Source organism: Pan troglodytes, chromosome X, assembly GCF_028858775.2.
Source record: "Pan troglodytes isolate AG18354 chromosome X, NHGRI_mPanTro3-v2.0_pri, whole genome shotgun sequence".
Lineage (NCBI taxonomy): Eukaryota > Metazoa > Chordata > Mammalia > Primates > Hominidae > Pan > Pan troglodytes.
The window spans coordinates 68,380,957-68,396,178 of NC_072421.2; the positions used below are offsets into that span (position 1 = coordinate 68,380,957).

At 37.5% G+C, this 15,222-nt stretch overlaps 1 protein-coding gene across 2 annotated transcripts in view; it reads right to left on the reverse strand.

The window, feature by feature from the left end:
• TEX11 (testis expressed 11) overlaps nucleotides 1–15,222 on the reverse strand; it is a 381,570-nt gene that overhangs the window by 61,393 nt on the left and 304,955 nt on the right. For both annotated transcript variants that reach the window (XM_016944288.4, XM_054676447.2), the window contains exon 25: nucleotides 4,713–4,785. In XM_016944288.4, coding sequence (XP_016799777.2) covers nucleotides 4,713–4,785 — 73 coding nt within the window. The remainder of the gene's footprint in view (nucleotides 1–4,712; nucleotides 4,786–15,222) is intronic.

Genomic DNA, 15,222 nt, shown 5'->3' on the forward strand with positions numbered 1-15,222 from the left:
GTGGCATTTTGCCTCTGCCCTAGAGACCTATGGAACTATGAACTTGAGAGAGATGATCTGAAATTGGAACTTATGTTTAAAAGGGAAGCAGAGCATAAAAGTTTGGAAAATTTTCAGCCTGACAATGCAACTGAAGAGAGAAACCCATTTTCTGGGGAGAAATTCAAGCTGGCTGCAGATATTTGCATAAGTAACGAGGAGCCCAATGTTAATCACAAAGACAATAGGGAAAATGTCTCCAGGGCACGTCAGAGACCTTCAAGGCAGCTCCTCCCATCACAGGTCTGGAGGCCTAGGAGGGAAAAATGGTTTCATGGGCCAGGCCCAGGGCTTCTCTGCTTTGTATACTCTTGGAACTATGACTTTTAGCCACATCCTAGCCATGGCTAAAAGGGGCCAACATACAGCTCAGGCCATTGCTTCAGAGGGTGCAAGCCCCAAGCCTTGGTGGCTTTCATGTGGTGTTGTGCCTGCGGGTGCACAGAAGTCAAGAATTAAGGTTTGGGAACTTCTACCTAGATTTCAGAGGATGTATGGAAACAAATGGGTGTCCGTGGAGAAGTTTGCTGCAGGGGTGGAGTCCTCATGGAGAACCTCTGCTAGGGTAGTGAGGAAGGGAAATGTGGGGTTGGAGCCCCCACACAGAGTCCCCACTGGGGCACTGCCTGGTGGAGCTGTAAGAAGAGGGCCACCGTCCTCCAGACCCCAGAATGGTAGATCCACTGACAGCTTGCACTGTGCACCCAGAAAAGCCACAGACACTCAATGCCAGCCCGTGAAAGCAACCAAGAGGGAGGCTGTACCCTGCAAAGCCACAGGGGCAGAGCTGCCCAAGACGATGGGAACCCACCTCTTGCATCAGCATGACCTGTATGTGAGACAGGGAGTCAAAGGAGATCATTTTGGAGCTTTAAGATTTGATGCCCTGCTGGATTTCAGATTTGCATGGGGCCTGTAGCCCCTTTGTTTTGGCCAATTTCTCCCATTTGGAATGGGTGTATTTACCCAATATCTGTACCCCCATTTTATCTAGGAAGTAACTAACTTGGTTTTGCTGTTATAGGCTTACAGGTGGAAGGGACTTGCCTTGTCTCAGATGAGACTTTGAACATGGACTTATGGGTTAATGCTGGAATGAATTAAGACTTTGGGGGACTGTTGGGAAGGCATGATTGGTTTTGAAATGTGAAAGGCACATGAGATTTGGGAGGGTCCAGGGTGGAATCATATGGTTAGGCTTTGTGTCTCCACCCAAATCTCTTCTTGAATTGTAATCCCCATAATTCCCATGTATTAAGGGAGAGACTGGGTGGAGGTGATTGAATCACGAGGGCAATTTCCCTCTTGCCCTTCTCGTGACAGTGAGTTCTCATGAGATCTGATGGTTTTATAAGGGACTCTTCCCCTTCACTCGGCACTTCTCCTTCCCATCACCTTGTGAAGAAGGTGCCTTGCTTCCCCTTCGCCTTCTGCCATGATTCTAAGTTTCCTAAGGCCTCCCCAGCCATGCTGAACTGTGAGTCAATTAAACCTCTTTCCTTTATAAATTACCCAGTCTCAGGCAGTTCTTTATAGCAGTATGAAAATGGACTAATACACCATATGATGGAATAGAATTCAGCCTTAAAATGGAAGGGAATTTTGACACATGCTATGACATGGACGAATCTTGAATACATTACGCTAAGTGAAATAAGCCAGTTACAAAAGGACAAATATTGTATGATTCACTTAAAGGAAATATCTAGGGCTGGGCATGGTGGTTCACACCTGTAATCACAGCACTTAAGGAGGTCAAGGTGGGAGGATAGCTTGAGCGCAGGGTTCAAGGCTGCAGTGAGCTATGATTGTGCCACTGCACTCCATCCTAAGCAACAGACCAAAACCCCAAACCAAAAAAAAAAAAAGAAAGAAATATCTAGAATAGGCAAATTCATAGAGGCAGTAAGCATATGAGAGGTTACCAGGGGCTGGAGAAAGGGGGAATGGGGAAATTATTCTTTAATGGGTACAGAGTTTCTGTTTGGGATGACGAAAAAATTTAAAAATAGATAGTGGTAATGGTTGTACAACTGTACACTTAAAAATGGTCAAAATAGCATATTTTATGTTATATATATTTTACCACAAAACTTTCATGAAATAATGTACTGTTTTCCAATAGGGAATTTTACTTTCCTTCATTCTGATATTAGTCACCTTAATTAACTACAGCCATTAAATCTCTATAATGTATAGACAGTTAAAAAAAACTCTGAAGATTACCTGAAGTCTATATATAAACTATATAGATACATATATATATGTATATAGTCTAGCTGTGTGTATAAAAATATACTTAGACTATATATATGTATATATAGAGAGGCATTTATCTCTATCTCACTATATCTCTCTATCTACTCTATCTATAGCCTAGTTGTATTCCTAAAAAAGAAGAAATTCATTTTTTTTGGTGGACAGTTAGCATTCTGACATACTTTTTTATTTTTTATTTTTTTGGAAACAGTGTCTTGCTGTGCTGCCCAGGCTGGAGTGCAGTGGACAATCTAGGCTTACTGCAAACTCCGCCTGCGGGGTTCAAGCGATTCTCGTGTCTCAGGCTCCCGAGTAGCTGGGATTACGGGCACATGCCACCATATTTGGCTGGTTTTTGTATTTTTAGTAGAGATGGGGTTTCGTCATGTTGGCAGGGTGGTCTCGAATTCCTGGCCTCATGTGATCCACCCACCTCGGCCTCCCAAAGTACTGGGATTACAGGCGTGAGCCACTGCATACTTGCTTAAAGAAAAGTCACGGAGGCAATGAATTTGCTCTGAGCACTGCTTTAGCACTTTAAATTCTACTATGAGTTATTTTCATTACCATTAGAGCCTAGGTATACTGTAGTTTGGGTTTTTAAAAAATGTCCAGGTGGTAGGGTATTTCAAAAGAATGATTCCAATATTAATCTCTAGTTTTTGCATTGTGATCAGACGATGTTGTCTGTTTTATTTACATGTCTTAGAATTTATTCAGGTCTTCCTTGACATCAATTTTGTAAAACTTCAAAAGGCACACGAAAAGATGATATGTTTTCTGTTCTCAGGATACACAGTATATTTTCAGGCTACAGAGTTTTACTTCCATTAAATCTTCTATAATAAGTATTTTATTTGGGTTTTCTCTATCTTTACTTTTTGTTGTTTTTATTCATTTAAGTGACTGTCATAGACTACGAGAAGTAAATTAAATTTTATGTGTTTATGTTCTTCCTTATAATTCCTATAATTTGATACTCAAACTGCCAAAGACATAACACATAAGCAAAAACAAAGTGACAGACCAATAATTTCTAAATGTTGGAAAACAGAATTCATCAATATATTAAAATAATAACATACTATGACCAAATAGGGTTTATTCCAGGAATGAAATGATGACTTAATTTTATAAAATCTATTATTATAACTCAATATATTAATAGTTCAAAAGAGAAAAATATGACTATCTCCATAAAGTCTGAAAAAGCATGTAATTCAATTGAATATCCATTGATTTTAACAAATTCTGAAACAGGGACAGAAAAACACATTGTAAAAACTTCAGTCTAAACCTAAAAGCCAATACCATATTTAATGAGGAAATAGAATCAAGATATTATATAACTTCCAAAGGCTTACTACTGTTTAGATTATTTTATTTATTTATTTATTTGTGTATTTATGTATTTATTTATTTATTTTGAGACAGAGTTTCGCTCTTGTTGCCCAGGCTGGAGTGCAATGGCGTGATCTTGGCTCACTGCAACCCCTGCCTCCTGGGTTCAAGAGATTCAAGGATGCCTCAGCCTCCTGAGTAGCTGGGATTACAGGCATGTGCCACCATGCCTGGCTAACTTTGTATTTTTGGTAGAGACGGGCTTTCTCCGTGTTGGTCAGGCTGGCCTCAAACTCCTAATCTCAGGTGATCTGCCCGCCTCGGCCTCCCAAAGTGCTGGGATTACAGGCGTGAGCCACCGCATGCAGCCTATTTACATAATTTTATAACAAAATATTAGCAGTATCTGTTATCTTGATTGTGAAGACTAGCCTACATTTAGTCAAAGTTAAAGCTTGATTAAATTAGACATTAAATCTAGTGATCTAAGATTGATAATATTATGTTAAACAATAATAAAATATTTAATGCTATACTTTCGTATAAAGCAAAGTAAAAAATATTCTTAATCTAAGTAGTGTGTTACAGAGTCAATACTGATATAGAGCGGGGAAAAAATCAGCTCTTAAAGAATCATCTGGGCTGGGAGTGGTGGCTCACACCTGTAATCCCAGTACTTTGGGAGGCCGAGGTGGGCAAATCACTTGAGGTCAGGAGTTCGAGACCAGCTTGGCCAACATGGTGAAACCCTATCTCTACCAAAAAACAGAAAAGTTTAGCCAGGCGTTGTAGTGCATGCCTGTATTCCCAGCTACTCAGGAGGCTGAGGTGGGAAAATTGCTTGAACCCAGAAGGCAGAGGTTGCAGTGAGCCAAGATCACATCACCGCGCTCCAGCCTGGGTGACACAGTGAGACCCTGACTCGAAAAAACAAAACAAAACAACAGAAAAAAAACACATTTGACTGGTTATCAAGTACTGCAGTGGCACAAATTTCTGGTGACAAAAGACTTGTTTATTCGATTCTAAGCTCCTTTCAAACTGTGTTACCAAACTTCCAGTTCCTACTGTACCTGTTTGTTTCAGGAAATTATGGATGTCATTGCATGTCCGGATCTCCTCAAATGCACGACTCAGGAACATGGTCTGTTTGGCAACAGTGCAACAAGTTAATTAGTCACAACAAAAAACAACTTTAAGCAAATTAATATAATCTCATATCATTTTCATTAAAAACAGGTAAAAATAAATTAATAGAAAAATGATAGTTTAAACCGAACATTTTGGAGTTTATATAGAAATATTAGCCTCTATTTGCACATTTCCTTATTGTTTCAGAAAAATGAGGATTAAATAGAAAATCTTGAGCATTATCAATTTCTTTAACAATCTAGAACAGAAGAGAAACACTTCTAGAATGGTTGTGTGAGGAGCTCCATGGATCCTCTCCTCAGCAAAACAATCATCATAACTAGTGAAAATTAGAAAACATAATCATGTAAAGGCTCAGGAAATTGCCCTGAGGGTATACAGAAAATGAAGAAACATTTATTCCAGGAAATCTACTAAGTCTTAGTAAGAACAGTAAGAGCCTGTGACATTTAAGCTATGATTCACTCACCATCCGCCAGCTCAGTGTGATGTAAGCACTACTTTAGGTGGGTGTGGCCAAGAAGATAGGACTCTCTACCTCCAGTTTCTGGGCTAGGGATTCTCTGAAGGGCCAGAATGCTGGCACTTCTCATCCCCCCAGATCTCTATTGTAGAAGCTCTATTATAAACAAGCATAGCTCAGAGGCCTAGAACTCTCTTTCTCTACCCAGCCTCTATTTGTAAGGCAAAAGCTCTATCCCAGGCATTGCAAGCTCAGGATCCTGGGTCTCAATCTCATCTCATCTCAGCTCTCTCATCTCAGCTCTCATCTCAGCTGCTTATAGGATAGAGTGTCCATGCTGGGAGCAGCAAGCCAAGAATATCAGGGACTACAACTCTTGTCCAGTCTTCCACTCATACAATTGGATTGTCACTCTGACAGAAGTGGGCCACTGTCCCTGCCCCTAGCTCCAAAACAGTGGTTCAGTTTCTGCCCAGTAGGAGAGGCAGATCTATAGCACTCCCTAAAGGAAATGACTTTAATTGGAACAGAGCGTGGGGAAGTTCAAGTCTAAGGACACTGTAAAAAATCATGGAGATTTTGGTAGTGAGCAATTAAGAGGAGATTGGTAGCTCAATGATATTAAGAAGAAAATAATAGACCAACTAGAAGTTTATAGAGAGAAGTATGTGAAGAGACAGCTAAGAAGATTTCTATTCCTTCAAAGGGGTCTTCTTTTAATTGGAACAGGCTGTGGGGCAATTTATGCACAAGAGCATTTTAACACACACACACACACACACACACACACACGCACATGCACACACACAGTAATCACCTAGCAATTAGTCAAGACTAACAGCTGGATGTGCTACCAATAGAAGAAGGTCATCTAGAAGCTTAAGAGGTCAGATCAGGAAAAGAGTAATAAAGAACTCTCCTAAAATCACTGTCATCCTTTACCAGAGGGAGATATAAGCAGTCTTTGCACAGGCAAAGACTGTGCCTTCCAAAGAGTGACATCAGAGTCTATGTACCATGGGGAAAATAGACTTCACTATTTCCCTATAGCTAATTCACTAAACAAATAAAGAAGCAAACATTAACATCCACAAACCCCATGGGGAGATCAGTACCCAAAGATACTACAACATATTATCTAAAACGTCCAGTTTTCAACAGAAAATTACAAGATATGCAAAGACACAGGAAAGTGTGACTTCTACATAGGAAAAAAGCAGGTAACAGGAACTGATTTTGAAAAGGCCCAGATGTTAAACTTAATACACACAGAATTCAAAGCAGCTATTTTAAATATATTCAAATACTAAATGAAACCAAACTTAAAGAAAGAAGGTATGATAAAAATGTTCATCAAAAATGAATCTCAATAAAAGGATAAAAATTATAAAAATCAGATGGAAATTCTGGAGTTGAAAGCTACAATAAATGAAATTTTAAAACTCACTAGAGGGTATCAACATTAGGTTTGACTTAGCAGAGGAAGCAATCAGCAAACATGAAGATAGATTAGCAGAGATTACAAAATATGAGAGCAGAATGAAAAAGAAAAAAAATAAACCAAGCCTCAGTAAAACATGGGACACCATTAGGCACACCAATATACCCATAATGGGATTACCAAAAGAAAAGGAGCGAAAAAGAGAAAAAATATTTTAAACAAATGTCTGAAAATTCCCTAATTTTGATGAAAAACAATAATCTACACACTCAAGAAGCCCAAAAAACTCTAGGTGGGATCAAGAAACACAAAGATATCCAACCAAGATACATTACAAAATGGTAAAAGACAAAGAAAAATTTGAAACTAGCAAAGAGAAACATGACTCGCCACATGTACGGGTGATTAAGATTAATAGCTGATTTCTCATTAAAAACAATAAAGGCCAGAAGGCAGTGGGACAACATATCCAAAGTGATCAAAGAAAAATAAAAGTCTACTAATAATCTAATACCTAGCAAAACTATTATTCAGAGAAGGTGAAATAAAGATGTCCCTGGATAAATAAGAGCTGAGAGAATTCGTTGCTAAGAGACAATCTTTCAGGCTGAAAAGCAAGTAATGCCAGGCAGTAATTTGAATCCAGATGAAAAAACAAAGAGCACTGGTAGCATTAATTATATAATTATAAAAGATAGTATTAATATAAATGTATATTTCTTCTTCTCTTGTTTTAAAAAAACAATATATATACACATATATGTGAATATATATTTGTATTGTTTGGCCTCTGATATATAGAAATGAAATATATTTGACAATAACAGCACAAGAGGCAGGTGGGAAGAAAGTTGTTTTGGAGTAAGAAAATGAGACTGATATGGTTTGGCTGTGTCCCCACACAAATCTCACCTTGAATTGTAGTTCCCATAATCTCCATGTGTGGTGCGAGGGACCCAGTGGGAGGTAATTGAATCATGGGGGCAGTTTCCCCCATGCTATTCTCGTGATAGTAAATTCTCACAAGATCTGATGGTTCTGTAAGCGGCTTCCCACTTCACTCGGCTTTCATTCTCTTTCCTGCTACCCTGTGAAGAGGTGCCTTCCATCATGATTCTAAGTTTCCTGAGGCCTCCCCATCTATGTGGAACTATGAGTCAATTAAACCGCTTTCCTTTATAAATTACCCAGTCTCAGGTATTTCTTCATAGTGTGTGAGAGAACAGACTAATCCAGAGACCATATAGTAACTCTAATCTACAGGAAAAAATGAGGAAAAGCGTAAAAGGTAAGTAAGATGCTTAATATAAGAAACTATAATATATACTTTCTTCTCTAAGTTTCTTTATTTTTGAGACAGAGTTTCGCTCTTGTTGCCCGGGCTGGAGTGCAATGGCGCGATCTTGGCTCACTGCAACCTCTGCCTGCCGGATTCAAGTGATTCTCCTGCCTTAGCCTCCTGAGTAGCTGGGATTATAGGCACCTGCCACCATGCCCAGCTAATTTTGTGTGTATTTTTAGTAGAGATGGGGTTTCACCATGTTGGCCAGGCTGATTTTGAACTCCTGACCTCAAGTGGTCTGCCCACCTCGGCCTCCCAAAGTGCTAGGTTTACAGGTGTGAGCTACCACACCCGGCCTCTTCTCTGAGTTTCTTTAAAATACTTAAAATTCTATAAAGTGATACTATAAGATGTATTGTTGTGTTTGGAGCATATATAGATGTAATGTGTATAACAAAATAGCATAAAAAAAGAGGAGAGAACAGAGCTAATAGGAATAGCATTTCTATATCTCACTGAAATTGGGTTTATAATCTGATGTAGATTCTGATAAATTAAGATTTATATTGTAAGCCCCAGAGTGACCACTAAGAAAATAACTCAAATATTGTGTAAAAATCATTAAAAGAACAAAAATGTTATATTAGAAAACATTCACTTAATGCAAAAGAAAAGAGTAAAGGAGAAAGTCAGGAATAAAAAATACATGAGATATATAGAAACCAAAAAGTAAAGTGGCATAAGTAAATTCAACCATAAAAATAGTAACATCAAATGTGAGTGCATTAAACAACCCAATAAAAGACAAAGATTATCATATTGAAACAAAGATGACCCAACTACATTCTGTCTACAAGAGACACATATTAGGTTCAGAGACAAATAAATAGGTTGATTGTGAAAGGATGGAAAAAGTTATGTTATGGAAACATTGACCATAAGAATGTTAGGGTGACACTACTAAAATAAGACAAAAATAGACTCTAAAACAAAAAAAAATTACTAGGAACAAAGAGGAAAATTTTATAATGTTAAAGGGGCCAATCCATTGGAAATGTATAGCAATTATAAACATATATGACCTAACAACAGAGCCCCAAAAATATAAAGCAAAACTGGGTAGAATTGAAGAAAGAAATAGATACTTCAACTTTTATTAGTTGGAGACTTCAATAGCCCACTTTAAGTAATGAATAGAATAAGTAGGCAGAAAACCATCAAGGATATAGAACACTTGAACAACACTATCAACCTACTAGACCTAATAGCCATAAAACATTTCACTAACCCAAGTAGAATGTACATTCTTCTCAAGCACACATGCATGGCACTTTCTCTAGGATAGCTGACATGCTAGGCCATAACACAAACTTCAAATAAATTTAAAATAATTGAGGTCACAAAGTATGTACTCTGACCACAGTGGAATAAAATTTAAAATCAGCAAGAGAAAACAATTTGGGAAATTCACAAATATGTGAAAATTAAACAACAGATTCCTAAATAATAAATGAGTCAAACAGGAAAACACAATTAAAATTAGAAAATATTTTGAGATGAATGAAAAAAATACAACATACCAAAATTTATGGGATGCAGTTTAATGCAGTTCTTGAAGGGAAATTTATAGCTGCAAAAGTTGATATTAAAAAAAAGAAATATCTCAAATCAGTAACTCCAAGTTTTACCTTAAGAAGCTGTAAAAACAAAGCAAATTGAACTGTAAGCAAGCAGAAGGAAGATTTGAGTGGGAATTAATGAAATAGAGACTAGAAATGCAATAGAAAAAATGAAACCAAAAGTTGTTCTCGAAAAGAACAACAAATTGATATACTTTTGTCTATACTGACCAAGAACAAAAAGAGAGAAGACACAAATAACTAAAATTAGGAGTAAAAGAGGAGGTATCACTACTGACCTTACAAAAATAAAGAGGACTATAAGGGAATACTATGAACAACTGTAAACCAACAAATTCTATAACTTAGATGTAATGGATAAATTTCTAGAAAGATAAACTACTAAAACTGACTCAAGAGGAAATACAAAATCTGAAGAGACTACAAAAAGTAGTGAAAAATTTATAATCTGAAAACCACAAAACATTGTTGAAAGAAGTGAAAAACCTAAATAAATGGAAAGATATTCCATGTTCATGAATCAGAGGCTTTAATATTCTCCCTAAACTGATTTACAGTTTCAATGCAACCCCTATCAAAATCACAGCTGGCTTTTTTGCAGAAATCAACAAGTTGGTCCTAATGGAAATTCCAGGGACCTAGAATAGCCAGAACAATCTTTAAAAAGAAGAACAATGAGGGGGGACTAACACCTCCCTATTTCAAAATGTACTACATAAAGCTATAATTATCAAGGCAATGTGGTATTGCCCTGAGGATAGACATAGATGTCAATGGAATAGAATTGAGAATAAACCTTCTCATTTGTGGTCAAGTGATTTTCAACAATGGCACGAAGATAATTCAAGGGGAAAAAACAGTCTTCAACAAATAGTACTAGGAAAAATGGATATTCAAATGCAAAACAATAAAGTTGGACCCCTATCTCACACCATACACAAAAATTAACTCAAAATGGATCACAGATCTACATGTAAGAGCTGAAAATATAAAAAACCTTATAAGAAAACATTGAGGTAAACCTTCATGATTTTGGATTAGAAAATGGTCTTAGATATGATAACAAAATAAATAAAATGGATATCATCAAAATTAAAAATGTATTTCAAAGGGCACTAGCAAGAAATGGAAAAGACAAACCACAGAACAGGAGAAAATAACTGCAAATCATGTATTTGATAAGAGTATAGTATAAAGAATATATAAAGAATTATTACAACTCAGTGGTAAAAAGACAAATAGGCTAATTTAAAATGAGCATGAAGCACTTTGGAAGGCCAAGGTGGGCGGATCAGTTGAGGTAAGGAGTTTGAGACCAACCTGGCCAACATGGCAAAACCCTGTCTCTACAAAAATACAAAAATTAGCTGGGCACAGTGGTGTGTGGCTGTAGTCCCAGCTACTTGGGAGGCTGAGGCAGGAGAATCACTTGAACCTGGGAGGCAGAGATTGCAGTGAGCTGAGATCGTGCCACTGCACTCCAGCCTGGGTGACAGAACAAGACTCCATCTCTAAATAAATAGATAAATGCAAAAAGATTTCAATAGATATTTTCCAAAGAAGATATACAAATGGCCAATAAACACACGAAAAGATTCTCAACATCATTAGTCATAATGGAAATGCACATCAAAACCACAATGAGGTATCAATTTATACTCACTAGGACGGCTATAATTAAAAAGATATAATAACAAGTGGTGGCAAGGAGGTGGAGAAATTGGAATCCTCATTCAGTCCTGGTGGGAATGTAAAATGGTGCAGGTGCTTTGAAAAACTCCAGCATTCCTCAAATGATGAAACATAGAGTTATTGTATGACCCAGCAATACGAATCCTAGGTATATTTCATATTGAAAGAAATGAAAACAGATTTCCATGCAAAAATTTGTACATAAATTGTTCATCACGGCATTATTCACAAGAGCTGAAAATTGGAAACAACCCAAATGTCCATCAATGGATGAATGGATTTTAAAAATGTGATATATTTATACAATGGAATATAATTCAGCCATAAAAAGAAATGAAACGCTGATACATGCTACAACACAAAGAACCTTGAAAATGTTATTCAGGCATTTATGAAAGGAGCCAGTCAGAAAAGACTACACATCAAAAAACATTTGACTTTCGTGTAAAATATGATGATGATGACATTTATACAAAATATCTGGAATAGGCAAGCCTATATAGACAGAAAGTACATGGTTGCTTAGTGCTGGTGGCAGGCAATGAGAAGTGACTGCTAAGTGGGTAAGGGGTTTCCTTTTAGGGTGATAAAAATGTTCTAAAATTAGATTGTATCAACAGTTGCACAATTCTGAGAATATTCTAAAAACCAATAAATTGTATACCTAAGTGGGTGAATTATAAGGTATGTGAATTATGCCTCAATAAGTCTGTTAAAATATAATCAAGGATAGGGATCAGGACACTATTTGTACAAAAGGCCAGACAGTAAATATTTTAGGCTTTCCTAGCCATATACAAAAAAAAGAAAAGAAATAAAGAAAATAAAGAAATAAACAAATAAAATAAAGAAATATTTTTCTTTATTTTCTTTATTTTCAACTACAACCCCCCAGGGGCCTGATTTGGCCAGCTGGCAGTAGTTTACCCACTCCTGCTCTAGGAAAAAGGTGTGGTTCCTTGACAAATTACAATTACTATATGTTTTTACCTATCCCTCAATTTCTCCTAACTCATACTCAGAAGGGTAGAGGCAATGTTGATAAAACTATGCAGTCCATCTATATTCCTTCATCAGCTACTTATTTGGAAATATTCCCACTTATGAGGGTTTAGAGAACAGGGAGCAGATGTATACAACAGAAATCAACAAGTATTCTTTTTTTTATTATTATACTTTAAGTTTTAGGGTACATGTGCACATTGTGCAGGTTAGTTACATATGTATACATGTGCCATGCTGGTGCGCTGCACCCACTAACTCGTCATCTAGCATTAGGTATATCTCTCAATGCTATCCCTCCCCCTCCCCCCACCCCACAACAGTCCCCAGAGTGTGATGTTCCCCTTCCTGTGTCCATGTGATCTCATTGTTCAATTCCCACCTATGAGTGAGAATATGCGGTGTTTGGTTTTCTGTTCTTGCGATAGTTTACTGAGAATGATGATTTCCAATTTCATCCATGTCCCTACAAAGGACATGAACTCATCATTTTTTATGGCTGCATAGTATTCCATGGTGTATATGTGCCACATTTTCTTAATCCAGTCTATCATTGTTGGACATTTGGGTTGGTTCCAAGCCTTTGCTATTGTGAATAATGCCTCAATAAACATACGTGTGCATGTGTATTTATAGCAGCATGATTTATAGTCCTTTGGGTATATACCCAGTAATGGGATGGCTGGGTCAAATGGTATTTCTAGTTCTAGATCCCTGAGGAATTGCCATACTGACTTCCACAATGGTTGAACTAGTTTACAGTCCCACCAACAGTGTAAAAGTGTTCCTATTTCTCCACATCCTCTCCAGCACCTGTTGTTTCCTGACTTTTTAATGATCGCCATTCTAACTGGTGCGAGATGGTATCTCATTGTGGCTTTGATTTGCATTTCTCTGATGGCCAGTGATGATGAACATTTTTTCGTGTGTTTTTTGGCTGCATAAATGTCTTCGTATTGGATATATATGCACCCAATACAGGAGCACCCAGATTCATAAAGCAAGTCCTGAGTGACCTACAAAGACACTTAGACTCCCACACATTAATAATGGGAGACTTTAACACCCAACCGTCAACATTAGACAGATCAATGAGACAGAATGTCAATAAGGATACCCAGGAATTGAACTCAGCTCTGCACCAAGCGGACCTAATAGACATCTACAGAACTCTCCACCCCAAATCAACAGAATATACATTCTTTTCAGCACCACACCACACCTATTCCAAAACTGACCACATACTTGGAAGTAAAGCTCTCCTCAGCAAATGTAAAAGAACACAAATTATAACAAACTATCTCTCAGACCACAGTGCAATCAAACTAGAACTCAGGATTAAGAATCTCACTCAAAACCGCTCAACTACATGGAAACTGAACAACCTGCTCCTGAATGTCTACTGGGTACATAACGAAATGAAGGCAGAAATAAAGATGTTCTTTGAAACCAACGAGAACAAAGACACAACATACCAGAATCTCTGGGACACATTCAAAGCAGTGTGTAGAGGGAAATTTATAGCACTAAACGCCCACAAGAGAAAGCAGGAAAGATCCAAAATTGACACCCTAACATCACAATTAAAAGAACTAGAAAAGCAAGAACAAACACATTCAAAAGCTAGCAGAAGGCAAGAAATAACTAAAATCAGAGCAGAACTGAAGGAAATAGAGACACAAAAAACCCTTCAAAAAATTCATGAATCCAGGAGCTGGTTTTTTGAAAGGATCAACAAAATTGATAGACCGCTAGCAAGACTAATAAAGAAAAAAAGAGAGAAGAATCAAATAGACACAATAAAAAATGATAAAGGGGATATCACCACCGATCCCACAGAAATACAAACTACCATCAGAGAATACTACAAACACCTCTATGCAAATAAACCAGAAAATCTAGAAGAAATGGATAAATTCCTTGACACATACACTCTCCCAAGACTAAACCAGGAAGAAGTTGAATCTCTGAATAGACCAATAACAGGATCTGAAATTGTGGCAATAATCAATAGCTTACCAACCAAAAAGAGTCCAGGATCAGATGGATTCACAGCCGAATTCTACCAGAGGTACAAGGAGGAACTGGTACCATTCCTTCTGAAACTATTCCAATCAATAGAAAAAGAGGGAATCCTCCCTAACTCATTTTATGAGGCCAGCATCATTCTGATACCAAAGCCGGGCAGAGACACAACCAAAAAAGAGAATTTTAGACCAATATCCTTGATGAACATTGATGCAAAAATCCTCAATATAATACTGGCAAACCAAATCCAGCGGCACATCAAAAAGCTTATCCACCATGATCAAGTGGGCTTCATCCTTGGGATGCAAGGCTGGTTCAATATATGCAAATCAATAAATGTAATTCAGCATATAAACAGAGCCAAAGACAAAAACCACATGATTATCTCAATAGATGCAGAAAAGGCCTTTGACAAAATTCAACAACCCTTCATGCTAAAAACTCTCAATAAATTAGGTATTGATGGGACATATTTCAAAATAATAAGAGCTATCTATGACAAACCCACAGCCAATATCATACTGAATGGGCAAAAACTGGAAGCATTCCCTTTGAAAACTGGCACAAGACAGGGATGCCCTCTCTCACCATTCCTATTCAACATAGTGTTGGAAGTCCTGGCCAGGGCAATTAGGCAGGAGAAGGAAATAAAGGGTATCCAATTAGGAAAAGAGGAAGTCAAATTGTCCCTGTTTGCAGATGACATGATTGTATATCTAGAAAACCCCATTGTCTCAGCCCAAAATCTCCTTAAGCTGATAAGCAACTTCAGCAAAGTCTCAGGATACAAAATCAATGTGCAAAAATCACAAGCATTCTTATACACCAATAACAGACAAACAGAGAGCCAAATCATGAGTGAACTCCCATTCACAATTGCTTC